This window comes from Alternaria rosae (assembly GCF_020736505.1).
Source record: "Alternaria rosae strain MPI-PUGE-AT-0040 chromosome Unknown BKA58scaffold_5, whole genome shotgun sequence".
Classification (NCBI taxonomy): Eukaryota; Fungi; Ascomycota; class Dothideomycetes; order Pleosporales; family Pleosporaceae; genus Alternaria; species Alternaria rosae.
Window position 1 is genome coordinate 2,159,313 of NW_025763574.1, and position 22,614 is coordinate 2,181,926.

At 53.6% G+C, this 22,614-nt stretch overlaps 8 protein-coding genes across 8 annotated transcripts; 4 read left to right on the top strand and 4 right to left on the bottom strand.

The window, feature by feature from the left end:
* Positions 1-3,583: 3,583 nt before the first annotated feature.
* Positions 3,584-4,645, bottom strand: BKA58DRAFT_458255 (uncharacterized protein; the record flags this gene model as incomplete). Its single annotated transcript, XM_046174661.1, has 1 exon — positions 3,584-4,645. One exon carries the CDS (start codon positions 4,643-4,645, stop codon positions 3,584-3,586), a length of 1,062 nt encoding a protein of 353 aa, XP_046025554.1.
* A 661-nt stretch (positions 4,646-5,306) lies between these two features.
* On the top strand, positions 5,307-6,547 carry BKA58DRAFT_385528 (ATP synthase delta subunit-domain-containing protein). Its single transcript, XM_046170383.1, has 3 exons — positions 5,307-5,661; positions 5,762-6,079; positions 6,166-6,547. Exons 1-3 carry the CDS (start codon positions 5,488-5,490, stop codon positions 6,370-6,372), a joined length of 699 nt encoding a protein of 232 aa, XP_046025555.1. The 5' UTR covers positions 5,307-5,487; the 3' UTR covers positions 6,373-6,547.
* A 935-nt stretch (positions 6,548-7,482) lies between these two features.
* BKA58DRAFT_385533 (uncharacterized protein) lies at positions 7,483-8,548 on the bottom strand. The gene has a single exon (XM_046170384.1). It carries the CDS (start codon positions 8,413-8,415, stop codon positions 7,645-7,647), a length of 771 nt encoding a protein of 256 aa, XP_046025556.1. The 5' UTR covers positions 8,416-8,548; the 3' UTR covers positions 7,483-7,644.
* A 981-nt stretch (positions 8,549-9,529) lies between these two features.
* Positions 9,530-11,248, bottom strand: BKA58DRAFT_181870 (batten's disease protein Cln3). The gene is made up of 3 exons (XM_046165405.1): positions 11,030-11,248; positions 10,224-10,959; positions 9,530-10,175 (listed from the first exon to the last, which is right to left on the bottom strand). Exons 1-3 carry the CDS (start codon positions 11,145-11,147, stop codon positions 9,668-9,670), a joined length of 1,362 nt encoding a protein of 453 aa, XP_046025557.1. The 5' UTR covers positions 11,148-11,248; the 3' UTR covers positions 9,530-9,667.
* A 217-nt stretch (positions 11,249-11,465) lies between these two features.
* BKA58DRAFT_385540 (histone deacetylation protein Rxt3-domain-containing protein) lies at positions 11,466-15,705 on the top strand. Its single transcript, XM_046170385.1, has 4 exons — positions 11,466-12,143; positions 12,692-12,841; positions 12,901-14,503; positions 14,548-15,705. The coding sequence occupies exons 1-4, from the start codon at positions 11,861-11,863 to the stop codon at positions 15,503-15,505; spliced, it is 2,994 nt and encodes a 997-aa protein (XP_046025558.1). The 5' UTR covers positions 11,466-11,860; the 3' UTR covers positions 15,506-15,705.
* Positions 15,706-16,783: 1,078 nt separating this feature from the next.
* BKA58DRAFT_181972 (fructose-2,6-bisphosphatase-like protein) lies at positions 16,784-18,776 on the top strand. The gene is made up of 3 exons (XM_046165406.1): positions 16,784-17,088; positions 17,140-17,726; positions 17,773-18,776. Exons 1-3 carry the CDS (start codon positions 16,905-16,907, stop codon positions 18,394-18,396), a joined length of 1,395 nt encoding a protein of 464 aa, XP_046025559.1. The 5' UTR covers positions 16,784-16,904; the 3' UTR covers positions 18,397-18,776.
* BKA58DRAFT_385544 (uncharacterized protein) lies at positions 18,745-20,012 on the top strand. Its single transcript, XM_046170386.1, has 2 exons — positions 18,745-19,540; positions 19,650-20,012. Exons 1-2 carry the CDS (start codon positions 19,019-19,021, stop codon positions 19,872-19,874), a joined length of 747 nt encoding a protein of 248 aa, XP_046025560.1. The 5' UTR covers positions 18,745-19,018; the 3' UTR covers positions 19,875-20,012.
* Positions 20,013-20,265: 253 nt separating this feature from the next.
* Positions 20,266-22,073, bottom strand: BKA58DRAFT_316250 (pyruvate dehydrogenase kinase-like protein; the record flags this gene model as incomplete). The annotated part of the gene is made up of 5 exons (XM_046167566.1): positions 20,266-20,509; positions 20,649-21,664; positions 21,698-21,909; positions 21,959-21,983; positions 22,032-22,073. The coding sequence occupies 5 exons, from the start codon at positions 22,071-22,073 to the stop codon at positions 20,266-20,268; spliced, it is 1,539 nt and encodes a 512-aa protein (XP_046025561.1).
* Positions 22,074-22,614: the final 541 nt, after the last annotated feature.

The window sequence follows — 22,614 nt, forward strand, 5'->3', positions numbered from 1 at the left end:
CTCCTAGGTGATATAGGGTATGCCGATTGACACCAGGAAATCGAGACAAGCCTTGCATATGGCGCTACTGATAGCTAAGTCGTAGACTGCCACAGTTGCTTTTGGAGACAGTTATTTGCAGGTCGTGTCAGCATTAAGCTTGGTTCTAGGCGGACTTACTAGAGCATGCAAATCCAACTGATCAGCATGGCAGACGAGGGTTCAACGATGCCCTGGCAGTCATACGCGTCAACGGTATGTGCCTCGTGTTTCCGCTAAGCGTAGCTATCACTAGGGCCGTGCATGGATCGCAACCTGATCATGCGTCCGAATAGCCTCCATCGAATGGTTCGAATTCGAACAGTTTAGGGCAGAAACTGGCTGTTTTCGCTTTTGCGATACATACTCTCTTTCGTCCACAACTTCTTGCTTGACCTTCACACTGTCACTCGCTTGGTGTGAAAGGCTCATAGCAGGATGCGGAGATTTATCAGTCTCGTCGGGCCTGCACTGGTTGCGGCTGGCTCAGACGCCAACGGGCACAACAAGAGAGGTACGTCATATTCCCCATCATAATCATGTATCTGACATACCCCAGATGGTATGTAGCCGTGTTGGAATTGAAGGCATTCGTACTAATGGTTCTAGGCAAGGAATTCTCGGCCACAACACTTTCGAGTGACAGTCTATCACATGATTCGACTGCGCCGCAAGCGATTTCATCTCTTTCCCCAGTCACCAGTCTAGATTGGGTTCATGAGGTGCACCCCTGGGACACACCCACACCATTTTCTCTTGTTCCTCCTCCAGATATACCTACCTCTCCACTGGCTCCGATCTATACGAATAGCAGTAGTACCTTGGTTTCACCAATGATACCCGCAGTCGTCACATCTACTGCCTACGGACAATCGCCGCCATTCCCGAACATCACGTCAGTCGATAGCAACTCCCCAATACCTACCGACGTGTGTACCGGATGTATCATTGCAGCGTATGGCCCCATTACCACGTCTTACAATCCTGGGGAGTTTTACAACCCATGGACCAGTATAGTGGTGACCGAAACGATTGTCACAGAGTATGCGACTTACTTGCACAATAACACTATCGACACTGTGGTCACCGAGGAGCGGACTGTCAATCAGACCAAGACCCTTACCCTGGATGAGGGTCAGATAATCACGCGCTCGACACCAACATTCACCATACAGCCAACGCCAGGTGTATTCTTTCACCTTGATGCAGGTCCAACTTACGTGATCTACAACCGGCTCTCTGGTGGAGTAGAGAAATACCGAGAGGTGTTCTTGCCTCAGTATAACATGACAGCAGCAGAGTGCTCGCCGAAAGTCACACCCTTAACGAGTTGGGCCCCTGCAAGAACGGCATCCGCAGACTGGAGTTACTTCATCGCAACCCACACTGGAAAACTTCCTCCAAGCCCAGGAAGGGATGAGCCCGTGCCTTTACCATCCAAGCTTATTGAGTATCTAAAAAATGACACAGATATCCAGAGACAATTTCACGGCGCGGATATCGCTACGTGTAGCTACAGTAGACCGCCACAGTCGAACTTACGTCCGATGCCCTCTGGGACCGCCGCACCGGCTGCACCAGCTTTACCATCGGTTCCTGTCTTCCTGTCGCCCTTGACAGGCACGTATCTTGCGACCAGCTTTGAGTCCACCTCCGTTCACGTCACGGTCCGAGGTTGCTTAAGATGTGAAGACACATCTGTGAAAGATGCCGTGGACCCTACGGTCTCAGCCAAAGTTGCAGATCCTACTCCCACAAATCACAACGACGACGATGGGCATGACAACAACTCTCCGTCACCGGGCCAGCCTGATAGACCGGCTGATAATACGGCCAAGCCGACCCAGGGTGGTGGGAAGACTTCACCGAGCATTCCAGACGCGACCTCGACCAAGAGTGTGACGATTGGGGGAGTGGTCCTACCCGTCAACACTCCCAGACCGACTCAGACCAACCCCGATAGACCGAACGACGATAATCACGATCAGATTCCCCCAGTAATCATTATTGGAACCGTAACAATTACACAGGGGCAAACGAAGACCATCAACGGCGTGCCTGTAGTCATACCTACAAACGGTGGAGGAACAAGGATCGTTGTAGATGGCAGCACGGTTGCTCTCAATCCGGCAACGACGCAAGGTTTACCTCTGCTCATTGTGGGTGGGGGGACCGTCACACCAAACTCGAATGGAGAGTATGTTCTCGGATCCGAGACGTTGAAGCCGGGCGGCCCTCCAATTACTATCAATGGGAATACCGTCAGCATGGCACCGGACGGCATGGCTATCGTCAATGGTGCCACACAAACTATCGCAAACCTTCCGGCGCTTACCGGAGCCCCCACTTTGACGGTCGGCAGTCAAGCCGTCTCAGCAACCGTTGTGGGAGGGTCAACAGTCTTCGTTGTAGCGCCTGGTCAGACGATTAGTGCAGGAAGCACGCTTGTCGTCGATGGCACGACCTACAGCATGCCGGCAGAGGGTCATGGATCAACCCTCGTCATCAACGGACAAACATCGATGTTGAACGCCGGACAATCAGCCATTACTCTGGACGGCGGAAGATCCGTTACTGCGCAAGTCGTCAGCGGCACGACAGCCTACGTCCTCGCTCCCGATCAAACCCTCACACCAGGTGGCGTCCTCACGATCTCTGGGACCACATACTCCATGCCCACGGGCGCATCCGGTTCTGTCATCGTCGTCAACGGCGTCACGTCCACTTTAGCTGCTGGTGCTGAGATCACAGCCGCACCAGCCTTGACCATCAATGGCGTGACGTATGCACACACTGTCCGAGACGGAACAACTGAGTACGTTCTGAACGATGGAACAACCCTCGCACCCGGTTCCTCTATAGAAATCGACGGAACTACCTATTCTCTAGACGAACAAGGCACGGCCTTGGTCATCAAAGGGCAGACCAGCACCATTCCGAAACTTCCAAAGAGCAACAGCGCCAGCACGACACGTTCAGACTCCGCTTCTACAACGAGGAGTCGCGACGCTGGAGACTTGATTGCGAGCGGAATAGGCGAGACAAGCAAGGGAGTCGGACTCTCTACACATACGGGCGGTTTGGACAAATGGATTGAGAGTTTGGTTATTGGTGCGGCGGGATGGCTTACGCTGCTACTGTGAGGAGCTCGGCCGCCGCAGGACTTGGAGAAAAAATTGGGTGGTAACGATTTGATGCATTATCATATAGCGCGGCGCTTGGTACTATGGATGGGATATAGGGATATATAACGACTTGGGCATGCACTGAGAGGACTACAATCTGCATTTGGGTGGAGCCGGGCTTTTTGGTGGATATCGGTATAATGCGTAATGCTATTAATCTATATACTTCGTAAATCACCTCGAAGTACTATGTGACGGTATATGCGCGATGGCCTGATGTTCCACGCCGCTATGCTCAAGATGTCCTTCGAACCCATTTGAGATCTCGGCAAGTCCAAAAAGGATCTTCAAGATGGCGTACTAGTACACAACATCCGTATGTGATACTAGGCGACGATACAGATGCAAGTCTTGTCCTCTCAACCGTAACTGCCACAAACCTACTTCCCAGCCTTCTTGAACAACTCCCATGCCTCAATGAAGCTTTGCCTAGTCTCGTCCTGCTTGGCTCGCTGCTCATCACTCAGATCTCTAACAGCACAAACGCTGCCATCGTATGCCTCGCCCGAGAACAGGACGCGCAAGTTCATCCAGATCGGAACAGTCTTTGTGTCTGTACCCTTGACCTTCATCTTCTTGAACAGCTCTTTCGCCATCTCTTCCCGCAGGCGCTGAACGTAGTCTGCCCATTTCTCTTCAGTACCATTCCTAGTCCACGTCTTTCCGAAGCCTTTGCTAATCGAGTCCATCTCCAGAACGAGAGTGAGGGAGACAAGACCGCGGTAGTAGCTTTTCATGACGTTGTATCCGCCACGCAGCAACCAGTGTAGATCGTAGAAAGAACGGATCTTGATATTGAGCTTTGTAACAAGACGCTGACATCCAGTAGGAAACAGCCTTACACTGTAGTCAGGTGGCGGGCAGAGTTCGTTCGTCGGCCTAACGATCTCAAACATGTTCTTTCTGTACAGTACGGCTTTGGCCTCGGCAAAGATCTCCTTGTTCGCGCGGAGGATGTTGATGTTTGTGCGGCCGACGAGCGAGAAGCGGGTTTTGTGTCCGTCGACATGGAGGTGAACGAGCGCGTATGCAATGCCAGGGAGGAACTCGCGGCGCTCGGCGTGGAGGAAGGCTTTCTTCTCGTCGTGGAATACGGTGTGCTTTTGGCGGACGCAAATCAAGCCGGGGACGACCAGGAGGTGCGAGTAGATGATGTTGCGGATGGAGATGGGGAGGTTCATGAATGGGAACGGTTCCTTGTTGGTTACGGGGACGTCAATAGCGAGAGCAAGAGAGGCGAATGGGTCATGCTTCTCGAGAGCTGTGGATTTGGCAGTGTACGAGTCTGCTGGAACTGGAGAAGGGAGGTCGAAGTTGCCTGCGGTTGAGGCACTGCCCTCGTCGTTGCTAAAACGAACGCGTTTAGCCATACCGCCGGTCGAAGGTGGTGTCATAAGGTACGATAGCGGAGGCGTCTGTGGTCGCTCAACTGGAGGTCCCATGTTGAATGTGGATTGCGATGGGTATGAGTAGAGTTGATATACGATGGTTGATTGAGCAGTAAGGCAGGCAAGCTGTTGATAGATTGACCGAGGGAGGATATGTAAAGGTGATATATAACTACAGCAGACTCTAGGCGGGGTGTCTCCGCAATCATGGTGACGCAGAGTTCACAATAGGAAAGCTATGATGAGGTGAAGGTGAACAATGATAAAAGACCGCTACTCTTTTTCTAGTCGACCACTAATACGTGGGCTCATGTACAGGTCGCAAGCATACTGAAAACAGGAAGTGATCAGACCATGCATGACACCAGAGATCTTGTTGCGATGGGTTGAGTTGGTCGCTAGACTACATCACCACAATAGCAAGAGTGTTGAGGGGTAAGAAGAACTTCCAGAGAAGGATCGCCTGCTGCGCATCTCTTTCGCTGCAAAAGCCTTCACCTCAGCCAATTCTGTACTTCCAGGAAATCGTTAATAAATGCGTCCCGCCTAAAGTCTACATGCTTTTGGCTCTTCTAAGTTCCAAGACGCTCCTTGAAGGTGGGACGTCAACTACGTCGACCGCTACCCTCTCTAGGTAGCCTCTTGAGCTGCGCAACACAACTCAGCAGCAAAAGCGACAAGTATGTATTCAAATAAAGCAATGCAGGTCCCGAAGAGTGGATGAAGATATTGATGGAGTCGCGCAGTGGTTGGGTGACATTTCAGGTCCCGCGACCCAATCGGTGCTAGTCTCAGCGAGTGCCGAGCCGGGCTCAGAAACCTCATCGCAGCATCCTCAACTGCACCCGCGCTCCGAACGCTGCCCCATCCCGCAATCCATCTCCCCTCTACCCACCATGTCTGCAGCTCGTGCCTTCAGCACCGCTTTCCGGGCGGGTGCGCCCCGCGCCCCAATGGCCGCCCGCTACGCTGCCACCCGAAGCTACGCTGCCGCCGCCGCCCCGACTGGCTCTGCCAACAAGCCCCCGGTTGCCCTCTTTGGCGTCGACGGAACCTACGCGAGCGCTCTGGTACGATTCCCACGACTCCAATTGGCATACTGGCGATGATATGAGGATGGAAAACGGGCCAATGGCTGGGGAACAAGAGCTTGGCTAACAATTGTGGCAGTACACCGCGGCCTCCAAGACCAACGCCCTCGACCCCACCGCGAAGTCTCTCCAGGCGCTCCAGGGTGTTTTCCAGAAGGACCCCAAGCTTACCCAGATCCTCCACGCCCCCTCGCTCTCCGTCTCGGACAAGCAGCAGATTGTCCAGGAGCTCCAGAAGCACATTGGCGGCGCCGACAAGGACGGCATTGTCAAGAACTTCCTCGGCACACTCGCTGAGAACAACCGATTGGGCGTACTACAGGGTGTCGTAGAGAAGTTCGGTGTGCTCATGGGTGCGCACCGTGGTGAGGTCGAGCTGACCGTCACCAGCGCTGCGGTACGTTGATTCTGCGAAAGGACGGAAGGATAGACCCCAAGAATAGAGGAGGAAATTGCAGGGACCCAACAACTGACAACGTGCAGCCCCTCGACAACAAGACCATCAGCCGCCTCGAGAACGCCATTAAGAACTCGCAATACGTCGCCAACGGCCAGACCCTCAAGGTTGTCCCCAAGGTTAACCCCGAGATCCGCGGTGGACTCATCGTCGAGATCGCCGACCGCACCATCGACAAGTCCGTCGCCGCAAAGATGGCCAAGATGAACAAGCTCCTCAAGGATACTTTGTAAATATAGAGCGAGTGCGCATGGCGATGGATGTGAGGGGTAGGCATGTGTATTCTAGATGAGTCTTGGAAAAGAGCAATTTACTACCGTCTACCACCTGGCCACGCGCCATGACCGACTGATGACTTGAGTTTGGATTTATCCAGAAATGCATTGGAGCAGCTGATGATTTACAAAAGACAGTCAACTACCGCCCTCGTGTTCCTCTAACATGTGTAGCAATGAGCATGCCCCGCTAGCTCGCGAGATACCGTCTCAACCTGTCCAGAACCGACGAATGCCAGCTACCTACAGCGCTACAATACGCTATCACATTGGCACTGTGCTCCTACCTACCACGCGAAACCCAAGACGCTCACTGAAATGTTGTCCTGTTCATACTTCGTTTTCCGGGTTGCAGTAATCAACTCTCTTCGAGTCGTCGAAGAGTCCTGGATAAGCCACGCGTATGCTCGGTAGCACGCAAGGCTCATCTCCATTGGCCGCAGCCCACGCAGCAGCATCGTATGGCTTCGGAACCAACCATTTGTCGCTTGCCATTGGCATATCCGGTTCCACCGTCCATGGACACTGCGATGGCAGCTGTGCGCGGAAAACCCACCCACGCTTCGCATACCAAGTTTTGGCCCTGAAGACATAATACTTTCTCAATAGCTCGTTGAGGCGTTCTAGGGTATGTACCTCTTCAGTGGTGTCCTTTCCGGGGACTTCGTAGTTTGGTTCGATCTGCGGAGAAGTCAGTATGCTTCACAAGTTATTGCAACCTCAAGTACTACTTTTGAAGGGTTTAAACGATATGTACAAGGTTATAGCGTACTTACAATCGTCAGTGGGAATTTCATAAGAGAAATGGGTGTCTCTTCGATCTCGCGGATGTCGAGTGTTCGTTGATAAGGAAACTCCTTTGGGGTGGATGCTGACGTTGTAGTCGTAGTTGGCGACATTGTAGCCGTGGTTGACGACATTGTAGTGTGCTTGGTCGATCGTGCGGTAAACGGTATGCTTTGGGAATGATGAGAAAGTATGCAGGGTCCGTCATGGCTCATATACGATGTTCGCAGTGAATGTTTGTCTCGAATCCGGCGATACGTGGTTGAGGATATCTGAACTATGGTTCACCACCACAGCTTGGTTTAGCCACTTGGGAAGACAGCAACGAGGCACTCACAACCAGGGACTTTATTGTCTGCGCCAGTCATTCTTCAACAAAAGATATAATTCGATTGGGTATAGTACTGCATAACTCAAACACGAAAACCAACCAACAGGAAAAAGCTATCGGATAGCAGCCAAAAACAGCAACCCCCTCCTCAGCCTCGACACAGCCTTCTTCACCCGATTTCTCTTCCTCCACTTCCTCGCACCCAGTTTCACAGTAAAAGAACGCCCATCGCCTCCATATACTACTTCAGTCTCTTCCCTTTTGAGCCATTTGGCGTAGTCTGGAGAGTCTGAAGAATCGGAAGAATCTGAGGATTCTGCATGTTCGACCGCGAGACCGCCTGTGCATACGAGCTCCCCGTCGATGAAGTGGGAGGACAAGGGAGTGAGGTAGTCGTCCGTGAAGGGATTTGATGGGGATTTGTCGTTTGGAGTGGATAGGTCTACTACGCTGTCGTTTCGTTGTGGTGATGAAGATGTTGTAGTTTGTATATCGGACGCAGCATCCCCATAGTGTGTTTTGAGCAGGGTGTCTAGTTCGCTTTGGGAGGAAATGCGGGTTTTGCTGCTGGTGTCGTTGGTGGCCTGTTCGTACTTGTCAGATACTCTTTCGCTCGTTTTCAAGATTTCTGTGAGTAAGAGGGGGTAACTTACAACAAGAATCGGAAAGCAGAGGCGAGTGCTATCGAAACCCGGTGCTAACGTGGCGATGTGCCAGGTTTTTGGCATGCGCGGTCGTTGCGCGGGCATGTTGATAGTGGTGATGCGAAGAGACACTGGTTGAAGGTATAGTTTGTTCGTTGTGGTGTAGCCAAGGGTATGAGTATGAGACGGCATGGAAGATGGGCGCCGGAAAGAATAGTTGAGAGATAGAGAGAAACACATGCCACATATCTACTATACGTGTCTCTAACATGACTCCCTACTGCGGTATTGCTAACTGTAGTTCACTCATAGGCTCACGTGTAGACAGACGAGGCGGATGGACCATGGTTATGGTGAGGAAAAGTGGATCAGCTCGTGACGTGTATCACGATGTCGCTAAGGAGTGGAAAATCAGGCGAACGTCATCACTTGATCGCGCATGGGATCGCCAAAGCCAGAATGACAGAAATATGGATACAGCGATGAAACACTTCGGAGGATACAATTCGAATTCGAATTCGAATGTGCGTGTGTGAAGACTGATGTCTAGCCTCCCTCTGATGACCGACCTAAACCTGCCAAACATAGTCCATGCCAACACAAGGCTCGGCGCTTACCTTCTCGTCAACTTCCATGACAGAGTCGCCATCATCATCTTCTTCATCGCAGACAGTGCCCCTGACAAGGCTGTCTGCATCTTCCATGATGATTTCCAAACCCACCCTCACATCCTCATCCCCGTCATCGATACGCAAACAATCATCACTCCCCTCACACCCACACATATCATTCCACTCCTTCTCCCAAGGATTCACCAGTAACTTATCCCTAGCTTCCTTGCCCGACCTCTCTCTCACTTCGAGGCGCAAACTCGCTACGTCAACCCAGCTGTTGACAATTGGATTGATTTCGACACCCTCATCTATGACCTTGATTCCGATCTAGTGAGTATGCGTTAGCAAAGCTCAACCATAGTGTGACGATTGGGAGGGCATTTTACGATTTGTGCGGGATAAGCGGCGATGAAGTCTCTATCGGGTTGCCATTTTACCAGTATGGTGGCGATGTGGTATTGTGGTAGAACTTTGACTTGTTGCCCTGGCCCCCAGTCGTGATGCTCGTAGTCCGTATCGCATGCTGTGTCGGACGTAGCGCAAGAGAGGGTTGAGAAGACTCCCCGGGTCTCAGCCGGGTCTGTCGTGAACTGCATCGACATGGTGTAGTAGGTTAGGACTGTTGTGTGATGAGTAGAAATTCGTGGTGAGTAGAAATTCGTAGTGAGAAGAAATTCGTGGTGAGGTGTGTATGCTTTTGAGAGGAAAAGTTCAAGACGAGTATATACTATAGATAGCTGGAGTTAAACTGTGGTCCTGTTTCTGACTTTATGTCATTATTGCTCACGTATCGTAGCCCTCCAACGAGATCGAGAGTGTTTTTAAGGGTGAGGCGCGACAGCTGGAGTCATAGGATGTAAAGTTGACGTAGATGGATTTCACTGCAGCTTGCAGTAATTTCTGCCATGATTTACTTGCCAACGACACAGACTCACCTCAACAGCCATGCCTAAGAAACCAGCGATACAGATACCTCCAGAATCACTCACACTAGTCGCGCCCAGGCTGAATTCCCTATCCTCTTTCGGCACGTTATCCGTAATCTCGGCAAAGGTGCTGACATAGACCAGCCCACCTAGGAGACCTTCCCAAAAGATGATTACGCAAACGATGTAATAGCTCGGGATGAAATTGAACATGGCGTGCAGCGTGAGGACAATGAGATTGGCGACTTGAAGAAATGACGGGACGTAGAGGTGGTGTATGCGTATGAAGGGTGTGGAGGAGCGCGAGATGAAGACACCGACCTGGTAAATGGCGCCGTATGTGCTGTAGAAGGAGCGGTATTCGTCGAAAGGAGAGGATTCGAGAGGGAAAAGCAGAGTTGGTGCGACGCCTTGGTTGATGGTGTACTCGGCAATGTAGACTAGAAGGAGGGGCAGCATGCTGTGATGGATTAGTCTGGAGCGTTTCAGGTCTTAGTAACATGCTTACTATGGGAAGAACAGGCCCCGCGCGCGGTTGAGGTTTGCGCGGAAGCTACTTAGCGCACTGTTAGCACCGTTGTTACTGACAGAGGGGAAACTGCGCCCTGAAGCCGAGTGCATGGATGAGGACAACAGGTCGTCTTGTTCCTGCGCCTGGCCTACTTCCTCTTCGTCATCGTCCCCGTGGTCATCGATGGCTTCATAGTCGCCTTGTTTTTGGATGCCAGCGCGCAGTGGACCGAGTGGAAGGATGATGAAGAAACTCAGCACCATGATTTGCGGCAAGAAGGAGAAGACGAGTAGACTTGTACGAGGGGTGATGCCGAGCGTGTTGGTCGCAATGGCATAGGCTCCGGCGCCGATCAAGCCGGCGCCTCCCGTGCCTGAGCCCCAGGAAGCCAGAGCGAAGTGGCCGTAGTAATGTGTCAGGCCAAGGAAGCTCAGTTCACCAGCTCCACTGCTCAGACTGGCAAGCATCACTCCGCACATCTTGATGGCGATTGTACCCGAGTCCTGCAGTGGAGGCGTGAGGGCGATGATGAGCATGCCGCATACGGAGAGCCCGACGAATATGACGATGCGCACATTGTAGGGGATCTTGTGGATGAAGTACGGGGCGCACAGTTTGGCCAGAAACGAGGGAATGACATCGGCGAGGAGCACGACGCCTTTGGGGACATTTGGGCCGACGAGGTCGAGGGCGGCTGAGAGGATGATTACGTAGAGCACGTTGTTTATGAGGCCTAGGCGTGTTAGTCGCGTTGGACAGGATAGTGTTGGTGCCCCTCTTTGAAGGTTCAGGTGCATGCATACCGAACAACCAAAAGGCGGCGCACACACGTGGGTCGGCGCCATGGAAGATAGCCTTGAGGCGCGCACGGTATACGGCCCAGGAAGAAGCGGGAGAGCCAGGCATGGGGAGGAGCGGCATAGGATGCAGAGGTTGGTGTTGCTTCACATATCGCAGGTTTGGAGGTGATGGCTACGGGCACGTGTGGCGCGGCTCAGACGACGAGGGGCAGCTGCTGGCTGTGTCGGTGTTGATGGCTGGGCTGGACTCGGACATGGATGGGTGCACCTGCCGATCGGGCTTGGCGCGAGGCGGTCAACTGGGAGGAACGATTCAGGAACAGGCTGCATGGGAACGGGCGTCGCATGTTCCGACGAGCATGGGTGTTTCTTTTTGTGCGCAGAGCGGGCAGTCTGGGCGGGGCTACGACGAACTATTGCCAGGGGCTCTCTGATATACGCATCATCATGCGCCCGAGGGCTTTGAGTCGAGCAAACGTCCTGTGGCCTTGTGGGCGTGGTGTAGGCGCTTTGTGCGAAGCAGCCCTATCACATCGCCAGTGCCTGCCCTCTAGTCGGGCTCGCGCTTTCGTCGCTGCATGCGGGGCTGCGCTAGAAACCTACAGGGATCGTGACGCTTGGTCCCATTGCGCCTTCTCGTTTCCTCGCATGCTCGAGGCCTCTTTTCTTCCGCAATACTGCTGCTTGCTCTGAGCCGCACCCCTCCACACGACGACGACCAAGACGGCGACCATTGTACTCCTCACACTACGCTAGCGAGCGGGAGCATATACTGCTATCCCGTACCTGCGACACTTTCATCCTCACCACCTCTCCGATGAGCCCAAGCCGACTATGGACCGCCCGCCGCCGTACCAACGTCCACCAGATCGCCCTATGAACTACCATCCGCAGACAACGCAAGCCTACCCAGGCCGCCCTCCAGCGTCACAACCACAATCTCAACAGCCACTCCACGCTCCCTATGCCGCCGACCCGTACTCGATGCCCCGGCGCGACCCATTCTTTCCTTCGGGGCCACAACACGTTCGACGCAGTAGTCAAGGACTACCGGCTGGTAATAATGCGCCGCAAGGCCAGAATGAAGGACAAGGGCAGGGTGGCTGGTCAAATACAGGTACGCGCTGCCATTTCCACAAATGTCTTGAAGAGCACATCTGCGCATTACGCACTGAGGGCGGAGGGTCTGTGTAGCCTGGAGACATCTGTGCAATTTTTTGTACCTCTTACCAGTCACAAAAGGTGCCCAAGTCACCCAGGCTGCATTTTGACCTCTATGTCTCAAGTCTGTGGCACCGCTCGCGTGGCTGTCTGGTGCTCGAGGAACAGGCAAGAGAGACGGTAGTGGGAAGGCATTGCCTGCATGGATGTCTGCATGACACGTCAATTGCGAAAAAGCACTTCACCGCCTGTCGCCGTCATATCAACGCAGGCAAATGCAGGCAGTCTTTCCTTACTAGTGTCGCCATGCCATCCCGAGCCACACCAACATCTGGGTTGCTCAACGGTGCGCGCCATTTGTCGGTGGAGATGGCATGGGTCTGGCGAATTCTATGGCGCACTCCGCAGATGTGGCTCCTAGCTAATGCACGATCCGCGGGCCTCTAAACCTCTTTCGAAAAGTCGCGACTCGCCGTCCGAGCTTGTGCTGATCCATGTCTTTAGCGCGACCGATTCACTACGAGACTCATCACTCCCAGACGAATCCTCCACCGCAAATGACTACTTCCAACAATCCTCCAGCCCCGGCGCCCTATAGCTTCGATGCTGCGCGTGCCTCGTCGCTGAACGCCGCCAGCTCGCCGAACCCCTATGGTACAGCCCCGCTTCCAAAAGCAATGGTCAAGCTTTGTCCCAAACTAACTCTCCTCCAGGCCCGTCTCACGAACCTCCACCTCCACCATCCTTCGCGCGGCCCCAAATGCCTCCTCCATCGTCCCCCACACAGCAGCATCTGCATGCATCCCAGCCGCAGCGTTCGCAATACACGTCCAACTTTGGCGCCAACAGAGAGCTTCCTGGCCTAGGTCAGGCGTTGCGACCGGGAAGCAGCATGTCCATCTCATCTCTTATCGGCGGCGGCGGCGGCGGCGGTGACACAGGTGCGCTCAACCAAACAGCGCAATCACAGCCCTCGCCTCCCACCAACACTCAAGTACCCAACGGCCACAGCATGCAGCCACCTTCGCCTCGACGTGGCCTGCCTGTTGGCTCACGGTCGGATTTTCCTCTGTTTCGCCGTCAACCCACCCCAGAACGCAACATGTACGGCAGCAATACCTCGCGGCCATCTGAAGGCCATGCGTTCTCGGTCGGCTCACCCAGACAGTCCTACAGCAACCATGGCTCGCCTGATCCGGGCCGCCAGTCGCTGCCACCAACGACACAACCCTACAAGCCCATGAACTTTGCCGGCCACCGCCCCTATGCGCAGGATACAGGTCGACAGCCCGCCGGGAATGTCCCACCCCGACCGAATAGCCAACCGATGGGCCCTCTAGCAAACACCGAACAAGAGGGCAGATCTTCGTACGACGGATTTCCAGGCCGGCGCAGCGCATACGGGCCAAACGAGGAGCGGCGACGCACACTGGGGGAGTCGCATCATGCAAGGCCCAATGCCGCGGAACTCTTAGCAGGCACAAACCACAATGCCTCGGAGAGGGATCGACCCGTGACTGTTCACCCTGTGTCGCAGTCTGGCTTCAGTCCACCTCAGGCGCAGCGCAATATCTCTGGCTCATCGGAACCCCCACGCAGTCTGTGGCGGCAATCAGCGCCCACCGGTACTGTCCGTGAACCTCCTCATGACAGTCGCGCAGAGGAACCTCCGCCGATGCATCGCACCTATGGCCCTTACCCCCCATCCATGCTGGGCGCTCCCCGATATGGCGCCCAAAGTTCAGAGGAGATGTTGCGACGCAGTGTAGATCAGTTGGGCCATCGCGTAGTCGAGCAGTACCACGCTCCTCCTACCTCCGACCCCAACTCCCTAGAGCGACAGAGGACCGAGCCACTCGCACGCTCTTTATCCTCCAGCGGAAGATCGCTTTACGACCAGCCTTCCAGGATGGGTGAGGCCATGCAACACTCGAAATCACACATTGGCTTTGGTTTGGAGGCGAGCAGACGAACGGGCAGAGCGTCTCCGCTTCCACAGGCTGTTCAAGGGGCCTCAATGCAGCCCTTGTCCGTTGGCAAGGATCCTGGCATCAAGAGCGAATTCGGGCGCATGTTCTCCGGTCTCGGCAGCGGGCTGGGATCGACAACCCCCTCGCGGGGAAGTCCCATGCCACAGAACGGCCAGGGCTCATTTGAATCGGACAACGGCGAAATGATGAGAAGGATCGGTTCTCAGCAAGGAAGGAAGCCGAAGCGAGTCAAGGATGAGGAAGGAATCTTCGATATCGAGAATATTGATGGTAGAGGAACACCTGGCGCGCGTGGGACCAAACGGAACAAGCATCATCATCATCAGTGAGTTCCCTCGGTGCCATTTCAGATGCGTACTAACAGCATAGTCACCACCATCATCACCACCACCAACACAAGCCCGACGAAGATACGTCAATTCAGCCAACCTCAACTACGATCAACGGGCGGCACCCCAGTCTGCCACAAGCTGGCCCTGGCCAGTCAGTTCACCACCACCATCACATTGGAGGAAACCCACATCACCATCATCACCACCACCATGCCCCTCGACCTAACCATCAGCCGATGCAGCAAGTAACAAAGGTCCTGACCAAAGTCCACGATGTACAGCCTGTTCTTGACGAAGCTGCGAAACGTCCTCGCAAACATCTTGGATCGCAGCTGTACGATGCAAAGACAGAGCTACCCAAGCCCAACTCATCGTTAGATGACCAGTTTGGATACGCCTCGAAACCGCAACGACTGCCTCGCTTCGACGTCAACCCCATCAATTGTACGTTCACTATCAGAGTACCGCGATACTACCTGAAGCCACGACAACGCCAGCATGTCGTGTTGGAGAGGCATCTGTGGGGTGCGCGCGTGTACCGCGACGATTCAGATCCTATTGCTGCTGCGATCCATTCTGGATGGATCCGTGGTGAATGGGATGATACTGTCGATGTGACCATGCTCGATCCACGCATCACTGCGCCGAACGACCCAGCCGATGCCGCTGACGTTCTAACAAAGGTGCCAGCGGCGCCAGTAACACCACCCGCCGATATGGACTTGCAGATTGAGATACTCATCCTGCCGCAACTCCAGGAGTACACCGGTTCCGTCGAGTATGGCATCTCGAGCAGGAAGAGCAAGGCTCATGAGGGTCTCAGCTTCATGATCAACAAGATCCGATGGGTTGAGGAAGGCATCGGCAGTCGGGGACAGGAGCGAACAGCGGCGGCGTTGAAGCGACGATTGGATGCCAGCGCGACTCTACTTGCTTTGCAAAGTGGCATCGACAATACCCACAGGGTTAACGGCATGGCCAAACTGCATGCTTGATATTTAGTTGGATGGATCAAGGTCCATGACATATAACGGCCGTATGGAGAGTGATTTCACATGGCATTTGTAGCGCAGGATGATTTTAGCATTGCTAGATACCCGCATCTTTATAGCTTGACTCTGGCGTAGGATTGCACATAGCGTCGGCGAATCTGGGAAACGATGTAATGAGTTGTTGCACACGACATGATAAAAACTGTTTACTTTTCGCATTATTAATCTGTGTTGATGGGTGCTTTTTCAAATGTACGCAATGCGCTGTTATCAGATCAGCCACACGTGGGGAGAGTGAACCAATCCCGCGGCGATCACACACTGCAGTACCAGAGCGATAGCGGCCTGGACGTACCCCGGGCTTGCGTGTACGCACCTTAAGCAAGAGCAGTCTATCCCGTTTGCGTGTTGTGTATTTGATCCTTCCACCTCCAACACCCAAGCGACAGATTGCGAGCGAGGTACACGATACTTTGGCAGCCCACTGCCCCGCCACGACGAAAGCTTACGTGACGCCCTCATCACAACGCGTACAATAACTGATGTCAACAATGCATCACCGGACTTACTCCATATCTACTGTAAGTAGTCTTTTTTTCCTTGCTAGCATCTCCAGGATGCACCATTGTTTTTTTGCCGATTTACGACGACTGGCGCGCGACTACGACAGTGTAAAGAAATTTCGCTCCCATCCATCACGTCTTTCCGGGAATCGGCGGCTTTAGGCAGGCATGTTTCTGGACCCCCTAGCTATGTCGCTGGAGCCATTGTCGTCATACCGCAGAAGCATGTGGCATCATGGCACACGACCCGGAGAGCTCGTTGCAGTACGGCAACGGCTTGAAGTTTTGGAGCTGTCCTGATGGTGCCCATTGCTGCGGGCAAGTACCAAGGAATGCGCATGGTAGGCGCCAACGATGACCGTTGCTGGCACTGTCACGAATGCCGGACATGTGGACACATTGGACTGCAGCCACACGTGCTATCGAATAAGAATCACCCGTTACATCTGCTCCACTGCGCCCGCTAGCCTGGAGCCGCAATCCGAACGCTTATTGCTCTGGCTTGTGAAAAGAAGGACGCCGTACCGAATGCGGGGGAATCATCGTCAATCAATCCATCTCCTCTCGCTTCTTGACTGCCGGGCCGACCTTACGACCCTGCAACACGACACTCGACGTCCATACACTTATTGCTTCACCTAACAGACGACTTCAGCCGTGCGACTCCACAGGCTTCTGTTGACCGCCTAGCATCTGCCCTTGCTGCATCGTTGATTAAAAGCCGCATTCTCGCTGCATCTCGGAATACCTTCGGCTAGATTTCCGATTCATATAACTTTTACTTCGCTTCGCCAGTCGCATCGTCACTGGCTTTCAGGGAGCTGGACTTGCCGCATACAATGACCGACTCCAATGCCGACTCCAATGGATTCTACGCGCCCAATATGCGCGCGGTGCCTGCTGGCGACTTCGTAAGACCAAGCAGAAAGACTAACGGTGCTGGTGTACAGGCCGAAGACACGCGGATATGCGTCGTCATGGTAGGCTTGCCCGCGCGGGGCAAGAGTTTGATTGCACAGAAAGGTAAGCTTCTCCTGCGCGGCCTCATATAGCCACTGACGAATTGCAACGCAGTGGTTCGCTACCTACATTGGCTATCGATCAAATCCAAGACGTTCAACGTTGGCCAGTATCGTCGTACTGCGACCCCAAACCCCTCCGCCGAATTCTTCGATACCTCCAACCCAGAAGGAGAACGCCTCCGAAAAGCAGCCGCTGAAGCAGCCGTTAATGACATGTGCAAATGGTTTTCCGAGGGCAGGGGCTTGATCGCGATACTAGACGCCACAAACTCGACCAAGAGCCGGCGCAGGTGGATACAGGAGCGATGCGCTGCTGAGAACATCGAGACACTATTCGTTGAGTCAAAGTGTGACGACGAAGACCTCATCATGAGCAACATATTGGAAGTAAAGACGACATCTCCAGACTATGTCGGTCAAGACCCCGAGGAAGCTGCAGCGGATTTCCGCAACCGTATCCGGAACTACGAGAAGGTGTACCAGACCATAGACGAGGACGAGCGCGACCTTACATACGTCAAGCTCATCGACGTGGGCAAGCAAGTCATCATCAACCAGATCCAGGACTACCTCCAGAGTAGGGTCGTCTACTACTTGATGAATCTCCACATTAAGCCGCGCTCGATCTGGTTATCGCGAGTAAGTACATGTCACAAACCCATGCTATGAAAACTAATCAAGGCAGCACGGTGAATCCGAGTACAATCTCACGGGTCAGATTGGAGGAGACGCAAACCTGTCAGAGCGAGGAGATGCTTACGCGCATGCGCTACCCGGTCTGGTTGCGAAATCAGTCGGCGACGGTCGTAAACTTACCGTCTGGACCTCAACCTTGAAGCGAACGATTCAAACCGCGCGATTTCTCACATTCGAAAAGTTGGAATGGAAAGCGCTCGACGAACTCGACTCCGGCGTCTGCGACGGTCTCACATACGCTCAAATCGAACAGAAGTTCCCTGAAGACTTCAAGCAACGCGACGAGGACAAATACAACTACCGCTACCTGGGCGGAGAGTCATATCGGGACGTTGTCATTCGTCTGGAGCCCATTATTATGGAGTTGGAGCGCAGCGAGAACATCTTGATCGTTACACATCAGGCCATCCTGAGGTGTATTTACGCATACTTCATGAACGTACCGCAGGAGCAGAGCCCATGGATGGAGGTCCCGCTACACACGTTGATAAAATTGACGCCCAAGGCGTACTCAACACAGGAAGAGAGACTGAAAGCCGACATACCGGCGGTCAGCACCTGGCGAGGTAAGGGCAGCAAGGCTGAGCATCAGCAGGCAAATGGCGGTACATAGCCTAACTCCTATCCAGCTCCCGGGGAAATTTGCGGCGCGCCTGCTCCCCTGGGAGCGGATGTTGGAAGAATCGTAACGAACTAGGCCAGTGCAAGCCTGGCTCGACACTATAGACGGGCAAAGAAGGTTACTCAGGGATTTGCGCTTCGATCAAGTCGGATTTGATCTCTCGGCGCGTGTGTTAAGCATTGGGCATAGATTGGCATTTCAGCGTTTTGGTCACATCACTAGACGGCAATATCCAAGGTCGACGGTCAAGATGGGAAGGAGTCGACGTCTCCAAGCATAGCAGTAGCTACTAGATATCAATGTCAAAAACCATTCGATATCAGAACGGTCTCGAGCAATGCATATGCTCTTAATTCATTAGAACCTAAGACGCAGGCACCACGCGAAGCACTAACAGACAGGCACGTACCACGAGTCTTGGGAAGCATGATCGTAGTGCCTCGTCGCTGCCACCTTCCCATCTAGTCCTCCCCCGCGGACATTGACCATCATCGCAACCCCACCCCAACCCCAAGCTCCTTCCACACCGCGCATACGCAACGCCTCATTAACACATCCGTTCTGTAAACGCCTCAATCCCAGAGCTCCCTGCCCAGGCCCCAGCAATGCGATCATGGCATGGCCACCCCCGAACCCCGGCGGCGTAAACCTCCAATTCATCGCCGAAGCGCAACAAATCATAAACAGCCACAACCAGCACCACCAGCACCACCAGCACCACCAGCACCACTCGCACCATTCGTTCACTCCCGCCACCGGCGGCCACGCTCCCATTACCAACGACGAAATTGAATCGGAGGCTGCATTCAACGCCCAGTTCAACGAGCTGGGACGCAGCACGTTAGACTACGATGTACACACCGGTGTTGGTTCCAGTAGCGGAGGATACGGCGCGCATCGTTTACATGGACAATCGCCACAGGCTGGGGGAAGTGGTAGTAGTGGTAAGGGGGAGGCTCCCAGCAAATCCACGTTAGAAACACGAAAGAGTCTACAGGCGCGGGGGAAGAATTGGCATTCTGCGTCTGGTGAGGTGCAGGGGAGGGCGTGGGAGGAGCGACAGAGGAGGGATGAGGCGGTTAGTATATTGGAGAGTGAGGAGATGCTCATGTGGATTGCGGGGGTGAGGAATGAGGTATGTCTTTTCTATCTACTTCTCTTCTTTATGCGATGTCATGCCATGTGCTGCGCCTTTTACATGAGTTGAACAAGAGGACGACTGCTGATTCGTGGTGCATGGATAGAGTATACCACAAACGCGCGCGTTTTACCGTAACATCGTCCTCGGTCTTGAACAGCCGCCTGCGGATTGGAACGACGAGTGGGAAGTACAAGGTACTGGAGGGTCTGGAGCCGCAGAAGGGCAGGGTACTATGGGAAGTGGGAGTCCAGCGAGGAGTGGAAAGGGCAAGGAAAGGGACATTGCGAAGATGAGGAAAAGGGTTAGTTCAGGACAAGCACCTGCTTGAACGGAAGGTCATGGGTTGATGACGAGATATTTTGGCATTATTTTGGATTCAAGGCGGATCGCGTTATACCCCAGTTTTTGTTCTTGTCCTATTCATATGAAAGAAGTTTGTACTGGCAAGACGTACAACATTACTATTTTGCGTTGCGTAACTATTTGTTTCTTCCGTCTTATTCTCATTCGTTGTTTCGAGATTCATACATGGCCTTCGCCAAACGCCGTGTCTTTCTTAACTGCTAAAGCCCAAGCCTTTGCCAGCCCAGGCCAGACCGAACCCAAAGAACGATTGATACCTTTTCACCAAGGTCGCGGAAAATGCCAAAGCCAATCGGTTTCCCCTAACTTTCAACCGCATCTCTGAGCGATATCTGCCAAACCGAAAATCGTACATCTCACATACCCTCCTCCATACCGACATTCCTCCACCAAGGCTTCTCCCCCTCGCTACTCGCCTTATCAGCAAACATATCCGCCGCATCGCCCACCTGTCTTCTCTCACTAATCTCCCTGCTAACCTGACCCGAAAGCTTGAGCTTCATTGCTTTGCTCGCCAGGAAAGGGTTATACTTTCGCGAACCGTTACCTTGCGCCATTCCTCGGGATGACCGGATGAGTTCGCTCGACGTCCATCCGCCCCTCATGACGGGTAATTGCTATTGCAGAGGTTCTGAAGAGGAGGAGAGGCGATTGAGGTGAAGGTAGACGTCTGTGCCGTAGCTGTAACCGATGTTGTTAGTAAAGGGATTATCTTGGGTTGTGAGTGGGAAGTGCGTACCCTTCCATGGAAATCAACTTCAAATCTCCTCCAAAGTAGCGCGCGTATAGCCTTGAGATGGGCAATCCGTAGCCGAAGCCAGCCATAGGTGCTTTGAAATCGCTCTTGTTGAAATCGGGGTCCAGGCTCGGTGTTTGGTCGACAGTCGTATACATGTATGTCCATACCAGCGGGATCGATGATCTAGGGATACCACCTCCTTCATCCGAAATCTTAATTGTGATATCCTCCTTGCCCTCTGCAACGATGACCTTGGTCACAGGGAACTCTTGTTTATCCTGTCCATGTCTTTCCACCACAGCGCGAAGAGAGTTCTTGAGAGTCTCAAACAGCATGTGCGACAAATGCCCTGGCACATACATGAAGCTGATATCCGGGTTGCATACAAGCTGGACCTTTGGTGCATCGAAGAGTCCGTAGTGGTCCTCGCAGACGAAGCGCGCATTCTCGATGGCCTCTTGCGCCAGTTCTTGGACATTGGTTTTTGTGCAGATTATACCGACGTAGTTGGGATCGTTTCGCGAGCGTTGGTCTGTGAGGGCGATGTGCTGGCCGATGAGCATACGGATGCCGATACGCGACATGTAGAAACGGTCGAGGAAGGCTTGGATGTTGTGGTCAATCTGCATCCTTTGCCTCTTGCGCTTCCATTCCAGAATGCCTTGTGCGACCGTCGTAACGACGCTGTCGTGCCGCCTCTTGATCTTCTCCAATGTGTCTGCGAACTTTGTGTTGTATGCGCCCAGCTCTGGCGGCCATTCCTGTCCGTCGTCTGCGGCGGCATAGTATCTCCGGCTTGCGCCTTTCACTTCTTTTGTGATTGTGCCGCCGTTTCCGTTGGCATTGCCGTTCCCGTTACCATTCGTCGTCGGCGCGGACCGGTATTGTCCCGTTTTGATGCTAGGGTTCTGCGTCGGCTTGCTCATCAGGTTCTTGTCGCCGGCTTTCTTCGCTGGTTTGAGTAGTCGCTCCTTGACCTCGCTCGAGAGGGTCGGCCGGGGCAGTTCGACGAGTTCCTGTCAGATGAGTCAACGCGCTCCAGCAAGAACCTTAGCAATACACACTTCGAATGACTGCGCATACCAGTCGCGCACTCTTTGGATCGACGGCATCTCATTGAGGCCATCTGGGAGTTCATTGAGCTCTTCCACCCGGTGTGCTAACCGTATGGGCAGTTCTTCGGAAAGGAATTGTGACGCGCGGAAGAGGGTTCCTGTAGATGGCTTCTCTCCAAATTGTACCATTTGCCGTAATGATACACCTGATTATGTGTCAGACGAATGCTGTAAGTGACCATGCGGACTGCATACCGGTTGCTGGAAAGTTGCTGTAGTGCTATCCCAATGTTAGCTACGACCGCGACTGTGCGATAGGCTCGCCTACCTTGATGGTGTCCATCAGCCTCTCGCTGCGTTTCCACGACATGGTGTCAATTGTACAGGCCGAAACGGCCTTTGTCGCTGCTTATTCGCCAAAGTGGTGCTGGTGATGGTGGTGTTCACTGTCGAGCTACCCGAAGCACAGTTCCCGCCCCACTATGACGCTAATTGGCCTTGATGATACAGGCCGAGGTAACGGCGCGTCTGGATACTGCGAAGCGATTTGAGTAAGAGGAGGGTGAAGTGGAAGAGAGACGCATGTGCTCGTGTGCCCTATGGCACAGACTAGATGGTTGATGTACACGGAGTCTTCCGGCGATGACACCACTGCGACGTGCACCTGCGCTTCCCCCACACTTGACCTGCTTTCACGTGGAGATGATGTGGAAAAGGCGCCACGAAGCCTCACGCTTTAACTACTGGCATCCCGCAGCTGACGAGACACAATGTGTCTACTCTTTTGAGTCCCTATTGCTTTTACTACCCACGCTGTCTAGCGAAACGATTTGTTGCCATTGCACGTCTTCCGCAAGCATCCATGAGCTCCAGCCACACGATCCTCGGTTAGCTGTCGGAGAAAGCACCGG